The sequence below is a fragment of the Neolamprologus multifasciatus genome, chromosome 16 (genome assembly GCF_963576455.1).
Source record: "Neolamprologus multifasciatus chromosome 16, fNeoMul1.2, whole genome shotgun sequence".
Taxonomy (NCBI): Eukaryota; Metazoa; Chordata; class Actinopteri; order Cichliformes; family Cichlidae; genus Neolamprologus; species Neolamprologus multifasciatus.
This window is the reverse complement of record NC_140454.1, coordinates 34,059,200-34,076,335: the sequence shown is the minus strand read 5'-3', so window position 1 is coordinate 34,076,335 and position 17,136 is coordinate 34,059,200. Positions and strand designations below refer to the sequence as shown.

The 17,136-nt window shown below is 43.0% G+C and overlaps 1 protein-coding gene and 1 long non-coding RNA gene across 8 annotated transcripts in view; both read right to left on the bottom strand.

Annotated features, from left to right (window-relative positions):
• lrp1bb (low density lipoprotein receptor-related protein 1Bb) overlaps nucleotides 1-17,136 on the bottom strand; it is a 387,404-nt gene that overhangs the window by 97,664 nt on the left and 272,604 nt on the right. For all 7 annotated transcript variants that reach the window (XM_085136443.1, XM_085136442.1, XM_085136445.1 and 4 more), the window contains 8 exons: nucleotides 14,328-14,525; nucleotides 12,340-12,544; nucleotides 8,033-8,197; nucleotides 7,543-7,787; nucleotides 1,855-1,986; nucleotides 1,491-1,718; nucleotides 552-726; nucleotides 204-298 (listed from right to left, as the gene is read on the bottom strand). In XM_085136443.1, coding sequence (XP_084992569.1) covers nucleotides 204-298; nucleotides 552-726; nucleotides 1,491-1,718; nucleotides 1,855-1,986; nucleotides 7,543-7,787; nucleotides 8,033-8,197; nucleotides 12,340-12,544; nucleotides 14,328-14,525 — 1,443 coding nt within the window. The remainder of the gene's footprint in view (nucleotides 1-203; nucleotides 299-551; nucleotides 727-1,490; nucleotides 1,719-1,854; nucleotides 1,987-7,542; nucleotides 7,788-8,032; nucleotides 8,198-12,339; nucleotides 12,545-14,327; nucleotides 14,526-17,136) is intronic.
• Nucleotides 3,071-6,224, bottom strand: LOC146501149 (uncharacterized). The gene is made up of 2 exons (XR_014869974.1): nucleotides 4,593-6,224; nucleotides 3,071-4,105 (listed from the first exon to the last, which is right to left on the bottom strand). It is a non-coding gene; the product is annotated as an uncharacterized LOC146501149 (long non-coding RNA).

The following is a 17,136-nucleotide window of genomic DNA, read 5'->3' as shown; positions in this document are numbered from 1 at the left end:
TTAAAAGGGAGTTTTTCCTCCCCACTGTCTCACACGGGGTCGTTTGATTGTTTCTCTGTTTTCTTGTATTATTGCAGGATCTTAACAACATGAAGCATCTTGAGCAAACCGCTGTTGTGATTTGGAGCTACACAAATAAAGGTGAATTGAATCAAAGATCAGGTACAGCTTGACAGCATGCCATCCAAAGCTCTCTGACTGACCTACAGGGTCCCTCTGATTCTGGTGGAGCACCTTGCTGTTGCTCCCATCCATGTTGGCCATGTTAATGGTGTTGCCGTCTGTCCAGTACATTTTCCTGCATGAGAAGATGTGAAACGAATATGCAGTAATTCAAAAGTTATACAGCGCAATCAATGACTGTTGTTTTCTAAACTGTAACTTGAATGTGGGCCAAAACATTTGCTCTGGCAGCCTCGTGAAAACACCCGAAGCATGTAGAACAGTTTCTATACAAGCAGGCTGTGATCCCTCGTTTTTCCAGGTGAGGCTTCCTCACACTCTGAAGGTGAAGTACTCATAAAGCGCACAGGCTGCTCTAATCTACTTACCCCTTGGCAGGGTGCACTACAAGGCACCTTGGCTTATCAATGCCGTGGATGATGGACGTCTTTAGGGACCCATCAAAGCGAGCCACATTGATTTGGGACTCGTCATTTTCAGAGCTCAGCCAGTATAAGTTCTTGGAAAGCCAGTCTAAAGCCAGACCGCGGCAGTTGACTATATCTGTCAGGAAGGGCGTGAAAAAGCTGTCAGGCTCGTGCTTCAATGAAATACACGAAAACAACATACATAAGAAACAACATAACAACATACACACATGCAAATATAATGCAGAACAGATGGAAACAGCAAAACATAATCACTGTGATAATAATTCATCTCAGTTACCAAACGAACACCTCTAAAGTCTAAAGACGTGCACGTTAGCTCAGTTTGTGATCCCAGTGTGCAGAAAAGAACACGATGTACACATCCACACCCTGCTGTGCTGGTATACCTGCAATCTCCATACAATTATCCTTATGTCATATTTAATATATTGATCATAAGAATATACAAACATGTCCATAATAATGTAATAAGACACAGTAGTAATAACCACCCGATGTGTACTGGTATATACGTGTTTTCTGTTTCTGTCGCTCCACTGATTTAGCTGAAATTCTGTTTTTATGCTAAATTAGATTTTTGTCGACATCCAGGAATTTTGATCTCTACTGTTTTATAAACATTATTAAAACTTATTATCTTTGATTAAGATATCAAATTTAAGTTATTTACTTGCATTCCTGAACAGAAAAATGTTTAAAGTGAATCTCGACTCCTCTGAAAACTGAAGCTCGTCGTTGTCCTTATTTTTGACAGATTTCTCAAATATTTGTGTTTCCTTGTTTTTACGACAGCTTGTCTGATAAATGTATCGAGCCGTGTGAACAAAACAAAAACCTTCAGGGTATCTTTTCATTTAACGTGTGGAATCGACTCACCTAAGGAGATGACAGTCTCGAGCTGGGTGCCGTTGATGAACGCTCGTTTGATCGTTTGAGTTTTGATGTCGGCCCAGTAGATCCTCTCCTCCTGGGAATCGTAGTCCACCACGGTGACATCATCGATATCTGGCACCGTCAGAGCCGTCATGACGTTCATGTAAGGGTCGTCGATGTCCACGCCACGGATTTCGGACCGCCGCACATACAGGAGGAACCTTTTCAGCTCTGGTGAGATAATTAAGCAACCGATCACGTGGCGTAGTGCATTTTCTGTTTTCACAGACAGGAGTGATAATAATGACTGATATGGACGTTGGTGTAATCTAAAGAAAGAGGAAATATAAAAGGTGTTCCCACTCACCAAAGCAGGACTGTTTGTTGGTGGAAAGCTTCATGAGGTGTGGGCAGGTGCAGGAGGCTGTGCGGTTGTAATTGATGAGACACAGATGTGAACAAGGACCACGTCCATCGTTCTTCTCACACGGGTTAGGAACTGACGGGAGCGAGGAAAGGGAGGAAAACACAACACAAAGTAAAATGAGGAGTTAAGAGATCAGACGGGATAATAACAGGACGCGAACTCGACTAAAAAGCCTCGGTGACATTTACAGGTCCGTCTGACTGCGTGTAAGGAAACGAAAGCATCATTTTGCACTTGTGTGGCATTAAAGCAGGAAATAAATGAGAAAGCATGAAAGTGGGGCACTTCTGAAGAGAATAAATGAAAGCTCCAACACAAGTAATGAACAAAGGTCACACTCACAAGAGAAACACTGAAAAAAGTCAAACATGTTAGGACGTCTGTTCTTAAACACGGAGAAAACGTTGGATTTGCAGCTGATCCTGACGTATCCTCGCACGTTGTTCTCTTGACCAGTTTTGAGGTTTACAAATACATGAAAATTATACAAATAAAATCGTCTTTCATATTCTGCCTCTCGCATTAAAGGTGACAGTATCACTTGTGCTTCTACTACCACAAACTAAACTGAGCGGTGCCCTCGTAGGCGCAATACAAAGGACTGATTTTGCACCATTTCTTACTGTACTCTCTTCACACTAAATCACCTCAGTCAGACTAAAGAAAATCACCCACAGTTCAATAATTTCTCATCATGCTGCAGTCATATTTCATGCATCAGAAAAAAGCATTTCTCTATCCACTCTGGATGATTCGTGTCAAACAAGCTCATTCAAAGTTTATTTCCCAAGCTCCTTCAGCAGCACACTGGAGAACCTCATTGCATTACAAATGCGGCTCATTTCAACTGAAAAGAAGCATCTCTGTCTTTGCATTCTGGAAACAACACCCGGCCGACTCAGTATGCTAACAAGGAAACACGGTAACGGTGCTGCACTTGGCTGAATCGCCGTGTGGAGGAGCGACGGGCAGCAACATCGCAGCCAAAGTGTTGCTTTATTTGAAACAAATTCATTTTCTGTTAAAGCCTCTGAATGCAGAACTTATATGTTTGTGTCCATCATTCACTATAGCAGACCTTCCCAAAGTGTGGGGCCCGCCCCCACAGAGCCATTGCAGGGGGGCGTGGTATGAAAAGGGGGAGGAAACAAAACGCTTGGACACTGCTAGCACGGGGCGCCCACACAAACGCAAAGCAGGAGATGAAGCATCGCTGAATATGTTTCCAAACCAACTTCATTCTAAGACAAAGACTAGAAAATATGGTGAAGCAAATCTGCCCTTTGGCTTCACCTGCACAAGTGCTGAGGTAGATCTCCCTGCAGGATTGGTTTTCCCTTCGTTGGGAGCAGTGCTGGGCTCTTCAAATCACGGAAAAACAGGATCCCACATTCTTATTAGTTCACAAACACTTCTCATAATGACTAACTACTCCTGACATGTTGGAGATGTTTGCTCTTTATACAGTGAAGTTACAGCGGGATACAAATAACATCAGGCTGATCCTGCCATGATTTGTTCCCCCGGTCTAAATCACGGACAAACAGGATCCCACAGCTGTTTATGTTTTTAAACCCATTTTCCACAGAGAGGCATTTTTGGAAAAATGTATTGACAGTAATGTTGAAGATTATTACACAGGAAAAAAACAACTACATGTAAAATAATCACACCTCTGCCTTTGTAAATAGAGGGACAGTAACTGTGTGTAAAACCTGCAGACAGTCAGATTAACAGTATTTTGTCTCTATCTGCAATTCTGCAATTCATCTCATGTAAACAATAACGTGGCGCCCAGCGTGACGTGAAAATAGCCACATACCTTTGACATTGCGTGACCAACTCTGTATTCCTCGTCCACACGTAAACGCAAAAAATGAGTTTTAAACAATTTCAGTTTTCGGTGATTTGAAACGCCGTTTACGTGGACGAAACAGCTGCGTGTTCAAAAACACCCGTGTAGGTGCGGACGCAGCGTAAAAGAGTTAGTAGTTTATTTTCTTACTACCTGTAGTTTATTGCAGATTACTTGTATTTGCTTAATTGTTTACTAAATGTTTGAGGTGCGAAATAAACCGCAATGGAGCAAAATAGGTGTGTGTGTGGTTGGAGGATGTGTTTGTGCGCGGGGGGTGCGAACATTATTCTTGTAAAACAAAGGGGGGCCTAGCAAAAAAAAGTTTGGGAACCACTGCACTAAAGGCAAAGGAGCTTGCAAAGAAAAGCGTCTGGACTTCTTTAAGTTACTTGAAGACGTTTCACCTTCATCCGAGGAGCTTCTTCAGTTCTAAGGTCAAATGGTGGAGAGTCCCAGATATAAACCTGGTGGGAGTTTCCCCCCACAGAGGGACAAAAGGACCCCCTGATGATCCTCTAATCGCCTGAGCCAAGGTGTGGAACTGGGTGTGGGTCCCAATCAGCCAGAGTTTCGGGTGAGTTCATTGTGAAACCTGGCCCCACCTTATCATCATACCATCAGGGGTCCTTTTGTCCCTCTGTGGGGGGAAACTCCCACCAGGTTTATATCTGGGACTCTCCACCATTTGACCTTAGAACTGAAGAAGCTTCTCGGATGAAGGTGAAACATCTTCAAGTAACTTAAAGAAGTCCAGACGCTTTTCTTTGCAAGCTCCTTTGACTACGATGACCTGGATGACTGAGAACCTTCACAGACACACTGCACTAAAGGAACAGAAGAAAATAAGGTAGAGCTATCATCAGCTGTATGTATAGAAAATTACTAATTTCACGCCACTAAATAGATTATAGTGAGAAACTGACCCAACTGCTGACAACAGAAACTCAGAGGAGACATTAATGTCTATGCAGTCTAATAACTGTGGCCGAGCTTAATGTAAGTACACCATGATGTTACAGAAACACATCAGCATCAGCATGTGTTGGTTAAACTGTCGAAAGTACAGATTTTTATGTTACTGCCTCTTTATAACGGCCAAATGAAAACAGGCTTCTTGTTGCTGTTATTCATCAGAATTGCCCCGATGCTCTCCTGGCCCCCCTTTGGCCCCTGCTGGACGCTTCAGAGGGAAGCTGGGTGTTGTGCTCATTTCTCCCACCTTCATATCTTTTCTGGCCCAGATGTTCAGGGGTCAGTGAAGCATCACATCCTGAGACACAGGTTCTGGCTAAAGTGACTAATAGTGAGCTCATCCCCACTTGAGCTTTTTCCAGAAAGGATTCGACGCGCTGTCTCGCTTCTTTGGGTGAAAGACCTGGCTCACACTCATCGACCGTGACTGCGAGGACAGAACGTCCACTGACACTGAGGTCCCTGTATTAGGACATGTCTGTTATTAAAGACATCATGATGCCATTTTTAACTAACCTGCTGCTCAGTGAAGAGGCTGCCTGATAGCAGGCGTGAGGGAGAGGAATGATACAGAACTACAATGTTGTTTCCACCAAACAGATTTTATTAAATATTAAAATAAACTGTAAATATATATTGAATTGTTTAGTAGAAGAATGATAAATCAATAGCTTTTCTTAAAGGTGGTGCAACAAGAAGGGTTTGACTCCAGTGGGTTCTCTCAGTCCACAGACATACACGGGGTCAGGCTAATTAGTGAAGCGAAATTCTCTGTAGGTGTGAATCAGTGGTTGTTTGCCTCTATGTCTGTGAGAGGCAGGCGACCTGTCCACAGGGTGCATGGATGGATGTTGTTCAGTCTATCAGGTAGTGTTGTTGAGTGTATGAACTGAGATGACGTTAACACACAATGAAAACAGAAACCCAACGAGCACAGGACACACTTAGCGTGACCAAGGTGAGAAATCGAGAAAATAACACCGACTGCAAAGTTTTGGAAAACCATCGCTTTTCTTAAACACTCCAAACCCTGTAAAGCAGATCTGCACACAGCCGTACGCTGCACGCAGAGAAGCAGAACGCCGGGTACGGTCTGACTAACTCAGATGCATGGATGTCACAGGCTGTGACTGTAACAGCTCATGATGTCACAGAGGAGCGGCGACTGTAATACCTGCAGTACCAGAGTAAACACGCGGTCTACTCTCTAACACACACAGTCCAGTTTGTTAAGCATATGCAACATTTATTTACTAATTTGGTCTTAATGACATGTTAATCACCCCGTCTCCTTGACAACCACATTTTGCATTAACAAAAATAGGAAAAATAAGAGAAAATTAGGGCTGTCAGCGTTAACGAGCTGCCCTCGCTAACGTGTTAGCGCCGCCCAGGCCCACGCAAAGGGACTAGCCGCGTTAGCCGCGTTAGCCGCGTTAGCCGTTAACGCAGTTTTGGCGGTAATCCCATTTTAACACGATTAACGTTAGCCGCGTTAGCCGCGTTAGCCGCGTTAGCCGCGTTAGCCGCGTTAGCCGCGTTAGCCGCGTTAGCCGCGTTAGCCGCGTTAGCCGCGTTAGCCGCGTTAGCCGTTAACGCAGTTTTGGCGGTAATCCCATTTTAACACGATTAACGCTGACAGGCCTGGATAAAATAGTGTTAGGGTCATGATAGCGCCTCTGCAGGCTCAGGTGATTCCCAGTTCAAGTCGAGCTTCTCCAACAGTTCAACGGCATCAGTAGAACTCACTGTCATCACCATGTTGTGTACTTACTCTCTAATATACAGTCTTAAAGAGGCGATAAGCTAAAGTAACCTTCTGCTCTGTCCTGGTGTCTCAGGTCCATAAAGCCTCGGCTCGTTCAGCGCGTGCATGCAGATTTACCCACAGGTAAATAAAACATCTGCATCACACATGAGGAAGGAGGACAAGGCTGATACTTGATGGAGACATTGATCAGGTTCTTGGCACTAAATCCGGGTTTTATTCTGATGCATCTGTTTTACAAATAAATCAAAATTCAATGTCAAAGCAACCGTTTTGGGCAAAGAAAAAAAACAAACAGTTGATTGAAAATGCAGTCAGTGCTATTAATTTCAAGCCTGGCACTGTATCTCACAGCCCGATCTGCATATCAAATAAAACACGTGTAGGCCTCCTGTCAGATTGCTCATCAACTCTGCTTCTTTTGTGGTCAGAAACTTGGCTTCTTAGCGTCTTGCTGAATCGATTACCTGTTCCACGGTGATGCGAATGCAGATCTGGAGTGAATATTAATGAAGTTTCAGAAGTATTTTGAATATTTTCTGCAATCACAACACCTCATTCACACTTTAATTGATTTGCTTATTGGACATGCCACAGTTATTCACCGGCAAATGTGCTTCTCACTCAGCAGCTTCCATTATTCACATTTTGTACAAGTAAAAAAAAGGTAATATAAGCCAATTACAATAATATGGATGGTGAAAAAAAAAACATTCAAAAGGTACCATTAACTCAAGCTAGCTAATTCTCTGCATGACTACCTTTTCATTCAGACACATGCTCATTGACTGACAGGCCAAATTAAGGCCCAGGCAGAAGCTGAAATTAATTGCAATATGCTTCATTTTTCTTCCTTTTGCTACATGAGACTGAATCCACAGTCAGTTCCTCTAGTACTACAGGATTAAACCCAAATTCAATTTTTTATTGGTGTTACAACTGAATGCTCTGATTCATTATTTCAAACTCCTTAAACACGTTGTACACATCCAGCCATCGAAGCTTTTCCCGTTTGAAATAACGAGCTCACCTTGCGGTTGCCGGCTGGGGTGGAAGATCTGCAAGTCAAAAGGCTGAGCACTCGTCTTCTGGATGACCGTCACGTTTTGTCCGGTCCACTTATTGGCTCTCGCTAAAGTGTTCGTCCTCCAGTCCGTCCAGTAAACACTGCCCCCGAAGAGAGACACGGCAAAGGGGTGGGACAGGTATTCGTGGCCCCTGAGGATCTCGATGACGCCCGTACCATCGTAGAGGGCAGAGAAAATGGCGTCGGAGCTGTTCAAGAGAGGCCGACAGCGTATCATTAAACGACTCTTCAAATGCATCGAAGGAGACGAGTGGATACAGTCACAGTGAAACCCTCCAGTCCACTGATGGACCTACTAAATTGTTCAAGACCCACTTAAACCAAGAGGTGGACATTGTACCACATATTACATTTTCTCCATTATTTCATGCCTGCTGGGAGAATTTAATGCCACACATGCCTCAGAAGTCCTACAAAGAAGATGAAGACTAACCGTGCATCGGTCCAAACAATTCTCTTTTCCAAATGGTCCAGCGTTAGTCCGTTAGGCCAGGCTCCAATCTCCATGTCCTTAAACACGATGTGTCTGCCTCCTCCGCTCATTGATGCAGCCTCGATTCGGGGGAAAGTAGCATCCCAGTCGGTCCAGAAGAGGATCCTTGGAAAAGGAAAAATGTTTATACAGCAGACAAAGAAAAAATATACATCCACAAAACTGCCTGTTAGGCTTTACAAGCCATCATTTACTGCTGTTTGTCAAAGCCAGAAGCTGAAAAATGGGTAATTGCTCGCAATAAAATGATGCTGTAACTGCATGTATTAACACAGACAGTGGCAATGATGATTGTCCAAGAGCAGCACCAGCGATCCGGCGCAACCCTCGACATCTGTGACAGGCCTGGGAACGGGAGGCCATCTGTTTTATTATGACTTCACAGCTCAATGAGGCCTGAAAATGAACACCATTATTGATGTGGACATTACCCCGAGTCCTACTCCAACGCAGCAAACATCAACGCTAACGCCGGTCCACAAAGTCATCCAGAACGGACGGGAAACCGGGTCCTCGAGCTTAAATCACACACCGACGACAACGAAACTGTGTCAGGAAGAAATATCCTCGACCAGATCGATAGCCTTATTCACTTGATAAGGCCTCCCTGATCAATGACCCACTACTTTGAGTGGATTTGAGTAATTAGATTAGAATTATTGCCCTGTAATGGAAATGCGCCTTTAGGCACCAAAAGCAGCCATTAATCCTACTCTGCACAACCATGAAATGTACTGTAGTCATCCTCCCGCTATAGGGGGAGTGCATGAGCAGATTACTCATTTCTTAAGAGTGTTAAATTGATTTTTGGAAAGTCTGGCTTTGCTCTAATCTTAAATGCACCGGCCAAAACATACAACTCGTGGTTAGTTCTCAGTGAAATCCGAGCAGCACACCAGCGGCAGAGGCAAACCGATTCATGCTTCATTTGCTGATGATGGATGCTGTAGATAGACCGAGTGTAAAATTAACTCGACTTCCAGCATCGCAGTGCTTACGCACATAACCGATTTCTTACTTACTCGTTTATTTTTAACATGTCTCGGGTATTTTTTAATGTCAAGCAGTGTCGTCTTAATGTGTAGAGATCTATTATATTTATTATTATTAAGCACTGATGTAAAGCACTGAGGGTAAATTAAGATTGTGGGTGTGTACATGTTTAGGCGTCCTTGTGAGGACAGAAAATCGACATGTTGCGTCTTTTACTGCTAACACAATGCCTTAGTCAACAGGAGTGAACCACACTGCACTGGGTCAAACAGGAGCAGCCGGTCATATTTCTGACGGGACATTTTGCTCCAGACCAGAACAGAAGAAAGAGGTTTTCATACGCTGGCCTTGAATGCCATGTCATAAACGTCCTGGTGATTCAGCCTCCTAATGACTACTTTGGCCGGTTTCCGGGTGGGACGATTGTACAGCACACATCTTTGAATGACTTTAACCTCCTGAGACCTGAGCACTTTCACAGCATGCATTTTTAAGTTCTCATTGCTATTTGGCTTTATAGAGTTCGATAGAACACCATAAACTCACAACTGACTAATGATGTGCAAAACTCTTTATTTGGAGTCTGAACACAGCAGCATTTAGTACAAAAACGAAATGAGAAGCAACAACTTTGCCCCTTTGAACAACATGGCTCATTTGAAAGAGCAAAATTTAGTCTTGTAGTCTAAACAACCCAAAATGTGATGTCCCCACATGTGGACGCCTGTCAAGTATACAGACAGGCTCACATACGTACACTCACTTGGTTTAACCCTTTAAGACCTACCATAGAACCAAGTCCGCCAGAGCTTATATTATATTTTTACATGTTGTGGAGCCATTTTTGGGAGCATTTCAAGTTGCTATACATCAATACAACCATTACAGCCCAGATTTTAATAATATGTCTGCATTAAGTGCATAGTAATTACATAAATTGCAAAAAAGTGCAATAAACTACAAAAAAATTGAAAATCGTTTTTGTTTTTTTAACATATATTTCTAGTTAGAGAAATTTAAGAGGCTTATCCCTCAAAACTGTAAATACAAAAAAGTTGCACAAAATAGTTTCCCACCACAGGAAATTTATTTTGAGTGTCTTCATAGTTTTATTTATGAAATACACCAATTTTTATATACTGCAGGAAAAACGAAAATAAATATTATAGTGCAAATTTGCAAAAAAGCAGCATATGCATCAAAATAAACTATTTCCAGCAGTGCAATATGAGTCCTAAGCATCCCAGAAACCACACAGAAAGTCAGAAAGTCAAATATAACTTTTAAAAACACCAGTATAGGCTCATGAGGCCCTGATGGTAAAAAACTACATTTCCGTGAAAATTACGTCACTTCCGGTTTTGGGCAGGTCATAGCGGACATGCGATAGTTCGCGCTGATGGACGTAGGAAGTGTTACAAACAGCTGATCGGTGGGCAAAGCGTGTTTCTGGAATATTATGTTTTTGTTGCTGCAAGTGCTTTTTATGCAGTTTTTGCAAAGATATATGTGGAAGGAAACTGTGACCGAGGACAAGCTGATGGCATAAGATGTAAGTACAACTCCTCCGGTTTCATATGCAAAAAAAATTATTGTGCTAGCTCACGTGGTTGCAGTTCTACAAGGATTTAAAAATAGTTACGCAAAACAGAGCGTGCTGCTCTGACCGGTTTTAAAGGGTTAATTACTGAAATAACCGACTACAACTGACGATGTCTCTGAGGCAGAATAAAGACAGCGCTCACTGGACTCGCCAATACTTCCTCTGAGACCTCAGTAAAGGTCTCAGGACGATGACATGTTCCCACATGCTGGGACAGGTTTCATTAATTCAAACAAAAGCATGTAGATATAACGATGTGTCATCAGTTTCTGAAAGAAGACCTAAACTGTCGTCCTGGGATGTTCAGGAACAAACCAACGCTCAAGCTGCCATGAACTGGAAACAGCTGCAACACCAGTGTGACCGACCACACTGGAACCAGTTTTACATCGCCATGGACTGAGGAGGTGCCCTGCTCTGAAATCCACACCACGCCGCTGTCTGGACAAAGGTTTTCTGGTCAGAGGAGACAAAGACTGAGTGGTTTGGCTAAATGACGAGGAAGGTGAGGATGACCTCAGATCCAAGCCTTTGTTGTGCATCGACGTCCTGACAGAAAACATTCACCTGACTTAAAGCAGACAAACGTAAGCAACAATCCTCACCTACGTGTGTTAAAATGATCAAAAAGCATGATTGTAATCACTTTCAGACCTTTACCAGTTTATCCGTCTTTTATTCATTTACTTTGTGTAACAAAGACGGCATGTGGACACAGCCGAGCATCTCCACGCATAGAAACAAGACATAACCTGCACCTGCTTCACACTAACTGAAAAGGACTTCTGAGACGATGTAAGATATTAAAAAGAAAACTATTATGCACATAATAGCATCATTGTTTCACTAAGTGAGATAAATATATACACATGTATCCAGATAAAAGAATAATAACGTCTGCAGCGCTCCGAGGCTGAAACTTTATGTCCTGAAGTTTGATTCTTCCTGTTCCCACGTGCTGGAATATGTTTCTTATAAAGGAGATTTAAATCACTCTAATCCAAAAAGCATTATTACAACAAAAACACACGTGAGGTACCTATAATGCCTCGTGCATTTCAAGCTAAACATGACGAGCTCCCACTGTTCTCTTTCTCTTCAGGCACCAACAACATACAAAGTCTCCAGATGTGCCGTATCAGCGGCTAATAATGAGCTGGACCTGTTACACTGCTGTTGCAGACATGCTTGCTGACTGCAGGGCACAGAAAAGTCATTCATTTCAAAGCCACAGATCCTTCTGCAAAGACCCTCTCTGTGCATCCCAGCAGGATAAACAACAGCACGATTTGAAAACTGGGCCCAGAGGCGAATGATTCAAATGAGAATAAAGCTTTTATTTTTAAAAATGGTGGTTAAAGTGTTTCAGAGAAAAACATTCTTGAAGATCAAGAGAGAAGGGGCAGTAAAGCATATAAAGCAGGAGGCACAGCAGCTCTGATTACTGGAATAAAGAGCGAAGCACTACTGACTGGATTTTATAACTGCTGCTTTAATGAACCCAACATGACAGACATGTTCATGCATCAAGGCCGATGCAGACGTGAAAAGCAGACGGAGGATGTGCGTGGTTTTCTTTTCTCGTAATTTTAGAGCCTGATGGAAAAACAGCTACAGAGTCTGTAAGTGAGGGAGCTGGTGCCCAACGTACCCCTGTCCCGGGTCGAGAGCGATGGCCCGCGGATGCTCCATCCCTCCGGCTATGAGCGTAGTGCGCATTTCTCCGTTAAGCTTGGCCACCTCGATCTGGTCCAGATTGCTGTCGATCCAGTACAGCTTCCCAGTGATCCAGTCCACAGCCAGACCCTCCGGAGTGGCCAGGCCGTGCTGCACGACCACCTCGATTCCCGTTACCCCTGAAACAGCATTGGCAGCAAGACCGCATGACTTCACGTTCTTTCACATTCATTCAGCCCTGAACTTCTCTAATCGCCGCTCGGCTGAACCGCGTGCCAGAAGGCTGGATTTAACAGAGCCCTGCTAGCTCTTTAACCCTTTAAGACCTACCATAGAACCAAGTCCGCCAGAGCTTATATTATATGTTTACATGCTGTGGAGCCATTTTTGGGAGCATTTCAAGTTGATATACATCAATACAACCATTACAGCCTAAATTTTAATAATATGTCTGCATTAAGTGCATAGTAATTACATAAATTGCAAAAAAGTGCAATAAACTACAAAAAAATTGAAAATCGTTTTTGTTTTTTTAACATATATTTCTAGTTAGAGAAATTTAAGAGGCTTATCCCTCAAAACTGTAAATACAAAAAAGTTGCACAAAATAGTTTCCCACCACAGGAAATTTATTTTGAGTGTCTTCATAGTTTTATTTTTGAAATACACCAATTTTTATACACTGCAGGAAAAACGAAAATAAATATTATAATGCAAATTTGCAAAAAAGCAGCATATGCATCAAAATAAACTATTTCCAGCAGTGCAATATGAGTCCTAAGCATCCCAGAAACCACACAGAAAGTCATAAAGTCAAACATAACTTTTAAAAACACCAGTATAGGCTCATGAGGCCCTGATGGTAAAAAACTACATTTCCGCAAAAATGACATCACTTCCGGTTTCGGGCAGGTCATGGTGGACATGCGATAGTTCACGCCGACTCTATTCCAAAGTAGGAAGTGTTAGAAACAGCTGATCAGATCGGCGAAGTGTGTTTCTGGAATATTATGTTTTTGTTGCTGCAAGTGCTTTTTATGCAGTTTTTGCAAAGCTTTATGTGGAAGGAAACTGTGACCGAGGACAAGCTGATGGCATAAGATGTAAGTACAACTCCTCCGGTTTCATATGCAAAAAAAATTATTGCGCTAGCTCACGTGGTTGCAGAGCTACCGGGATTTAAAAGTAGTTGCGCAAAACGGAGCGTGCTGCTCTGACCGGCTTTAAAGGGTTAAGTCAGCGCGATGTGTGATTGAGTCCCTGTGAGAACAGACCCTAACCCTGGGCGCTGATAGCTGCATGCTCTGCTCGAGTGCTGCACGTTCCCGCACCAAACTGCATGTCCTCAGTACTTCAGAGGACTTCAGAGGACTTCAGACGACGCTTAGACCTGATACTGTCAACAGTTTGCACTCATCATGTGTGGAAGTAGCTCATACAGCACTGACATAACCAACAGTCAGCAGGAAGCAGTGGTTAGTGCAGGAAAACATTCATGAAGCAAACAAAGAAACTGAGTAATCTGGAGGGAAGCTGTTTAATACAAAAAAAGGCAAAAGGATTATAAATATGTAAAATCCATCAGCGATTCTCAGATGGATGGACTTTTGTGGGTGTTTCACAGAGGGTGGAACAGCCACAGAGGTGATATCTACTGCTCCACAGAGGCAAATAAAGGCTCGGGAACTCAGTGAATGCACTGCCACCCACAAAAATAAGGAGCGAATGAGAAATTCTGATTCATCCTTTTATGAGACTTTGTACTATATAAGCTTTAGACTTGTGCAGTATTTGTAAGTTTGGCCACCTGAGATAAACTGTAAGGAGACAATATCAGCCCCGTGCAGCAGAAATGAGTCTGTGTGACAGCAGCAGAATAAAACTGAACAATATCTTCGTCGCTGTCTGAGAGGAAAAATGAGCGAAGCGTGAAGGTCTTACTGACAGTGTGTGAGAGCATACCTCCAGACTCTGAGAGCTTCCCCCTGTAGATCTTATCTTCCACCACGTCTGTCCAGTAAAGGAGGCTGTGGTTGAAGTGGAAGTCTAACGCGATGGTGTTCCTCAGTCCTGGCACCAGCAGGCTGTAGTCTCGTTTGTGAAGGTCTATTCGTCGTATCTCGTGCCGGATCGAGAAAATGACGAAAGCCTCAAAGGGATCTAGTGAAGGCGACACAGTCGAAATAAGCTTTATTCTTATGTGTAAATTATCAACGCAGCATGAGAAGAATGAGACTCAACACTGTGGCCGTCTTCATCAGGATTTTCACCGTAAGGTATTAATGACACAAAGAGTCATTTCTGACTATTGTTACCAAATATATTTAAAAAACAGAAAAGAAAAAAAAATAATACTAATCTACCATGAAAACTAAAATAAACCCCACGACCTTCATGAATCACGTGAAATATAAATATTTGGTAAGACTTGCAGGTTTTTGTCTTTTTGTAAAGTCAAAATGATGACTCTGCAAACCGGATGCATACATGCACATCGCTGCTGACCTATTCTGCTCCTTTCTCCTCTCTGCTGTAATCTGACACCTCTCCTATTCATCCAGCTGAGGCCTCTCGGTGTGTGCACACTGAGCATGAAGCAAATTCAATCTCAAGAACATCTTTATTATTTTTATAAATAAGTCCTGCAACAAAGTGGAGACACTGACGCGCACATAAGCAGACAGGTGGTCTTTTAAGGTGGTCGTTGTTGTCCTGCAGCACCCACACAGAGCCAGCTCCTGTTATTAAAACATGTTGTCCACACCGAGGAATTAAATGATCTTGTTGAGCAAATTAGAGCCACGAGTCTGCATGGCTGCTGCCTTGTTTAGTGAAGTCACAGTCCTTCCCTGCTTTACCTAAAATCACACATCTGCTTCCCTTTTCCATTAAAGTGAATGTCAACCCTTGTGCTAACTGCTAGCCAGTGTTGGGGAGTAACGGGATACATGTACCGCCGTTACGTATTTAAAATACAAAATATGAGTAACTGTATTCCGTTACAGTTACCGTTTAAAAAGGTGGTATTTAGAATACAGTTACTTTGTTGAAATAAATGGATTACACGGCGGTACTTCCCTGTTTCATATTGTGGCGGGTCAGGACTGTTTGGGTTTTGTTTGACAGCTACGTTCTGTTGTTCCAGGCGGCAGCGTTACGGTTGCCATGGTTACAGGGTGACGCTCTCTGCGTGTTTCCTGGGTGAGAGAGGCCTGTCACTACCCGATCCGTACCGGAAACCCGATCCGTACCCCGCATGCGCAAATCTTACGTCACTTCCTCTCTTTGCCAACATTGCGACATTCAATATATTTGAATGACACGGTTAGCGCCCAGTTAGCTCCTAGCATTTCTCAACAGCTCTGCCTCCTTTTCGACGGCCCGGGACATTTAAACAATGGATAATCTGTATACAAACAAATTCATGCTTTTCTCCTCAACAGAGAGCGTTCCCCGATTGAACAACAGCGCCGTAAAATAAGAAGAATGGCGCCTAATTACAGACTTAATAATATTGATTTAGCAATGTGTCACGTGAAGATTCATCAGCCAGATTAAGTGTTTACTGACAATTGACAGTGATAGCGGACATCATCATCACTATTCCAGTCAATCCTCTCCACACAGACAAGCATAAATACACTCGACTATCACTGAATCAAATTTAACACACGTTTGTAATGACGCCAGTTCATTTTATAATGGGGTTCATTCGCTTGGTCAGCAGGTGGCAGTATCCTCGTACACTGGGGTGTAAACTGCCATTAAACGAACAGAAGAAAAAGAAAACATCTGCACATGCGCGGTACGGATCGGGTAGACCCGATTTGTACGGTCCGACTTTGCACATGTGCAGTAAGGATCGCTGAGTCCCGATCTGTAACTATCTTTTTATTTTTCGTTTTTGTCTACATTGTACTGAAATGCTTCATTATTGCAAACATTTTAAGATAGACTTATTATTCTTAACATCTTAACCGATACTCTGACCTGTAACTATCGTAAAACGCTACGACCGGAAGTAGACACCTTTCGCGCATGCGGGGTACCGATCAGGTTTCCGGTACGGATCGGGTAGTGACAAGGCCTTTTTGTTGTTGTTGTTGTGCTAAGCTAACAGGCAGAATGCTACAGGTATAGCTCTAAAGAATGTAGCATCATGGGCAGTGTAGTCCGTGCTGCAGGGAGAATGGACTGCCATACACGTTATGTGTCTGTGAGCGAGGGAGGGAGAAAAAGGAAAAGTACGAGCTGTCATCGAGCAGAAACAGGAGCTGGAAGCATGTAAATATAATAATAACCACTGCAGCCAAGAAGAGAGCCTGACGAGCCCAGCTGTAAGTATGCTATTAAGACTCGACTGTACATCGTGTTCGTGTTTTCCTCTGAAACAATAAGTTCTGTTGGAGCAGCCTTTCAACGCCTCTCTCTGTCTCTGCTAGCAAAGTTGACCCAGACAACAAATTAAGCTAGTTTTCAGCTACGAGCCGACACAGAACCCACCGTATTAGCCAGAGGTCCCTTTACTACGGTTCGGAGCCGCGGACCTTCAGTAACAGTAATAAATCACAGCAATAGTACATTCATGTAGTTGTAAACAGCATGATAATATATTAAGTAATCCAAAGTATTCAGAATACGTTACAGAATACATTTTGGGGCATGTAATCTGTAATCTGTAATGGAATACATTTTAAAAGTAACCTTCCCAACACTGCTGCTAGCAGCTAGCTTTAAATGATGCCATAGTACCGTTGGGCATTAATGGCAG